Consider the following 4,640-nt stretch of genomic DNA (forward strand, 5'->3'; position numbering starts at 1 on the left):
CGCATACATCGGAAGCGCGGCTCACGCAAGACTGTACGACGAAGTGCATCCAGAGAGGAAGCCTTGTGACCCCACTTTCGATGAAGTCACTAGGCGATGATTCGAATCTATAGGTGAACCAGAAGAAAATCTCTTCGGATCGAGGATAGCTCTCAGAAAACCTGTACAGGGCTGAAGTGATTCGCTGGCAGAGTTCGAAGCACGTTCGCGCAAGAGATTGCGCTCGGGGGGTTGCACAGCTTCATTTCAGCCTCATGGAAGCAGTTCATCGCCGGTTTGACCGAGTTCTCTTTGGGCATCGCGGAATCCGCGGAAGCCGATTTTCGTCGCTTCCACGGTTCATTATACGCTCAACTCATAATCCAAGGGGAATGTAGTGAAAAGGACTGCCGTTCATGGACTTGGAATGTGGGAGAGCCGTCGCAAGGGAATGAGCTCTGATACTCAATAGGGTCCGGCAAGACTTTGGTTTCGCTTGTCTTTGGCCACGAGTTGGAAATTCCAGATTCCCAGGGATCAAGATTTGCTCCGATCCATGAACGTTCGTCCTGGGGGGCCATTCCTTCCACGAATCAATAGCGAATGCAATTGCTATTTTCCGCGATTTCGAGGAAATATGTCAGTTCCCTGTTCTTTCCGCGAAACGCGGCGACTTCGGCGATATCTTGCCGCGAAAAAATCCACCTCCAGCCATGAGTCACGATTTCCGGGATCGAGAGCATCGATGTACGAGCGCCAAGAGGCAAGCGTTCGCCCGATTCTGCTCAACCTACAGGCACAGATGCGCCCTTTGTCTTAACTTCCTATCGAGCATTCGCCTGCCGGACCTCCGATTCCTTTGCGGTCAGACGCGTGCACAGGGCTTCTTCTGGACGAGGGAGGGAGGGAGGATCGGGGTTTGTGAGGGGGGATAGGCGACCGGAATGATGACGCGCCTCCTCGGGCTCTATACTTAAGCATCAGAACCAAAAAATCTTGCTCTCCTGAGTGCGCGCCCCTCGCTGCCTCTCAGAGCTTGAGCGATAGAAAAGCCAGTAGGAGTTTTCCCGTTTGAGCGTTCTTTATCCGGCTTCGTGATATCTCGACGTTGCTATAGAGCAGCGGTTCCCAACCTGGGAGCCGCGGCTCCTAGGGGAGCCGCGGGACTTTTCTGGGGGAGCCGCCGAACCTGGTAGCCGCGGCTCCCCTAGGAGCCGCGGACGAATTTCTGGTGTAGGTCCGGGCCGTCAGGGTTTGTCAATTCCAAGGGAAGGTTCCGAAACGAATCGACTTCGTCTGCCACGGTTGTGTTCCCGCCATTCCGCCCAACTCTATCGAGGAGTTAACGAAGCTAAAATAAAATCTCACTCGCTTTCACACCACCGCACGGAGCACCTTTTGTTCCCTTGTGTCTTCCCCGCAGAGAACACTTCATCCACCACTAAGCTTTTTCCCGTGAGCTTCGAGAAGCTCAACTCTTCTCTTCCGTCGAGAGAGATTGGACTCATTTGTTAGAGAGCTCTGGTATGCCCGCGAGGCTACCTTCTCCAGCCAGGAGCTGCTTGTCTCCGGAGATTCCCATTCAGTCTCCGTTAACGGGGAATTGACGGGAGGGAGGCGGAATATTTGTGAACAATATATGTACATGCTAGTTATGAGTGCCGGAATTGAGCTGCGAATGGTCCTCTTGGGGAAAAAAATGGGAGAGCAGGAAGGAGCCGCGGGAGCCGCGTGGGCACTGGGTATCCAGGGAGCCGCGGGAGCCGCGTGGGCACTGGGATCCTGGGAGCCGCGGGGGAATTCTGGGCTCGCTAGGGAGCCGCGGAGCCAAAAAGGTTGGGAACCGCTGCTATAGAGTTTCACGTACCAGTATCCTTTGACTTCAAGGTTCCCCTGCATCCCATAGCCAGGTTCCTCCGATCCGCTGGTCTGGGCGGACTTCCCCTGGTGTATTGGAGATTCGATCTTTTTGGAATTCGACCCATCGATGCTCTCCTTGGAAAAGCTCCTGTCATTTTGCTGCTGCCATGCGAAAGGCAGCTGTAGAGAGCCGTCGGAGAAAATTCTGTGTCCCGCACGGAGGTCTGAGCTCTGCTCCAACCAGTGAGCTTTCACGGATGAATGAAGAAGATTCGAAACTTACACCATAATTTAGTTTATTTAAGAGCCAATTGTGTTCATCGGGCAGGCTGTAACAAAGCCTCCCATGAGCAATTTTCGATTTTGCCCGTCGCTCCAGCAGCTCTGACCACCGAGGCTGATGAAGTATGAGGTCGCGATTCTTTGAAGTCGGATTGAAACACTGACTAGAGCCTCAGACATCGAGGCAGGTGAGTTCAGGTTAGGAGGAGATCCTCTGTCTTGTCACTGTCAGCTCGAGCCGACTTCTTCGGACTTTTCCACCCAACTCGATCCCGCTTCCGGCCATTCACGGCGCTTTACACTCTTCCGACTTCAAAGAAACGGCATTACATATACACACATATGAAACATTCACTGGTCTCGATGATTCTAGCTGTTGAAATGTCGGGCAAAATTTCGAGCGGGGATGGGGAGCTTTCGGCCGGTTCCGGGGTTCCAGTGACCAGAGAACACTCTGGTCAGCCACTTGTTTATCGCAATCAGTTTGGCCTCAAAGAGAAACTTCCCTCCGAGACCGAGATGTGAGGTAGGCTTTCTTCGAAAAGTATGTACAGAGATCACAAGATAAATTACTTGTCGGCTTCCTCGTCGTCTTCAGGTTTCCCCATCTCCATCGAGTTTGTACAGTCGCAAGACACGACAGCGTGAGGCACAAGGCACGAAAAAGCTCGACTGAAGAGTACGTCCGGATTGGCCCACTTTGCTCCAGGAGGGGCGACCTCGAACAAAAGGGTGCATTTCAGAGATTCGAGGCCCACACTGCGGAAGAGAATCACCAAGTGAGTTACTTGCTGGTTGCTCATAGACGAGCGAAGCCACACTGCAGAGCATTCAAAAGCCGTTGAGAAACTGCTCCGGGTAATCAACACTTACGAATAGAGTAGGAAGGGCTCGTGACTATCAGTCTGGATCGCCAGGAAGAGTTCCGATCCAGCTTTCACGAAGCTGCTCGTAGCCTCCGGGTGCACATCGTAGCGGTTACAGTAAGAGCTTCCTTCTCCCTGGTAAAGCGGAACTGAGGCGCACCGGACGCTCTTCTTTGCTTTCAAGCTGATGGCGTGGATCCTGGGGAACAAGGATATATGATTTAGACAAGATTACTCCAGAGCTCATCTTACCAGGTGTGGGAACGTGATGAAACGGCAGCATGGTGGTCGTTTAGGAAGGCACGATCAACGATCGGGCTCAACGAGCCTCGAAGAAAGCAGCCCAGAAAACTCACCTATCAACTCGTGTTTTGTCGACAATCCGACCCTCTCGGAGAGACTCCAAAATGAAAACTTTGTCACCGATGCGCTCCAAGGCCATGAGGGTTGCGCCGTTGCGATAGTCCATTCCCGGAAGATCAATGTCGGTGAATTCTGTCATCTCAGGGTTGGAGATGGTCAAATATTTTTGGCTGACAAATACCACACAATCCTCATAGATTTTCATTTCGAAAGGATAGCGCGGTAACTTCCTGAGCTTGGCTAGGGTGTCCTCAGGGGTTGTCTCCTGGAAACGGGGGAAATGTTCAAGAGAACTCCAGAGATTCACATCATGGTAACCGAAGCCGATACCGGGTACTCCGAAGTCGAACCGCCGTGGCCGCTGCTTACCTCCCAGGTTATCGTATTGTAAGTTTTCATCTCCTTCCGATCGTCGCTGAAGAAGATCGCGCACTCTTCGCCCTTATTCACAAGAAGGAAATGATCACGGACCATTATGCCCTCGGGCAGCAACTTAATGACGGGCCTGGTCCTCGCACTCATCGTCTTCAGGTCAAACTCAGTGATATGGATCCTGTCCCGGGACCTGTTTTCTTCTGCTCTAACGATAGCCTTCCCACAGACCGCGTATTCATCGCTGAAAACAAGAACTCATTTCAAATACCAGGATTTGGGAAGGAGACCAACTCAATGCAACTGATGGAACTTCCGGATTGCCACGATTTTTGATGTGTCTCGGACGGCGACGATGGATTCGAGGTCTTCTGCACGACTCGAACATGCAAACCTACCTGTAATAATTGCTAATATAGGCCGGATCATCACTGCCGAAACTGATCAGATTTTCCGACTTGACGGTGCCGGTGTGCTTGTTCCACCTAAGGCAAGTGATAGCATAGCTCACGGGCCCTCTGAAGTTGCGGCGGTGCTCTTTCCAGAACACGTGGACGTGACGGTCTGAGAATCTGCGCTCCTTGCATCCCTCGGAGTAGGCGAAGCACTTGGGGTCGATCGCAGGCTGTGGAGGAAAAAAATCTGATTCAGATATCTCGGTGCGCTCAGCCGGCATATTCCTTACGGAGCCGGAGCTGGAGGAAGCAGTCCAAAAGACGTCGCGGAAAAAATGAGCGGGGCACAATCCGCGAACAGAAATTCTCGGGACCTACCAGGTCGAATTCCGCTGCCGCGAGTGTTTTCTGCATAGCACGACTGATCAGCGGAAGCCGGATCAGCTTGATCAGTTCCAGTTTGTCGGCCTCAGATGCCTCGGTGACTTCGGCCCACTTGAGGATCAACTTCAGTGCGTCGTCT

General features: G+C 52.5%; 1 protein-coding gene across 1 annotated transcript; it reads right to left on the reverse strand.

The window, feature by feature from the left end:
• Window positions 1-2,210: 2,210 nt before the first annotated feature.
• Window positions 2,211-3,586, reverse strand: LOC100905554 (uncharacterized). Its single transcript, XM_003736972.2, has 3 exons — window positions 3,344-3,586; window positions 2,995-3,186; window positions 2,211-2,880 (listed from the first exon to the last, which is right to left on the reverse strand). Exons 1-3 carry the CDS (start codon window positions 3,553-3,555, stop codon window positions 2,691-2,693), a joined length of 594 nt encoding a protein of 197 aa, XP_003737020.1. The 5' UTR covers window positions 3,556-3,586; the 3' UTR covers window positions 2,211-2,690.
• Window positions 3,587-4,640: the final 1,054 nt, after the last annotated feature.

This window comes from Galendromus occidentalis, unplaced genomic scaffold, assembly GCF_000255335.2.
Source record: "Galendromus occidentalis unplaced genomic scaffold, Mocc_1.1 scf7180000075388, whole genome shotgun sequence".
In the NCBI taxonomy this organism is placed as follows: domain Eukaryota; kingdom Metazoa; phylum Arthropoda; class Arachnida; order Mesostigmata; family Phytoseiidae; genus Galendromus; species Galendromus occidentalis.

Coding starts and splice junctions, on each gene's coding strand:
- LOC100905554 (XM_003736972.2), bottom strand. CDS start 3,555: ATGAAAATCTATGAGGATTGTGTGGTATTTGTCAGCCAAAAATATTTG. Junction 3,187..3,343: donor GACAAAACACGAGTTGATAG/GTGAGTTTTCTG, acceptor CTTGTTCCCCAG/GATCCACGCCATCAGCTTGA. Junction 2,881..2,994: donor GAGCCCTTCCTACTCTATTC/GTAAGTGTTGAT, acceptor TCTCTTCCGCAG/TGTGGGCCTCGAATCTCTGA.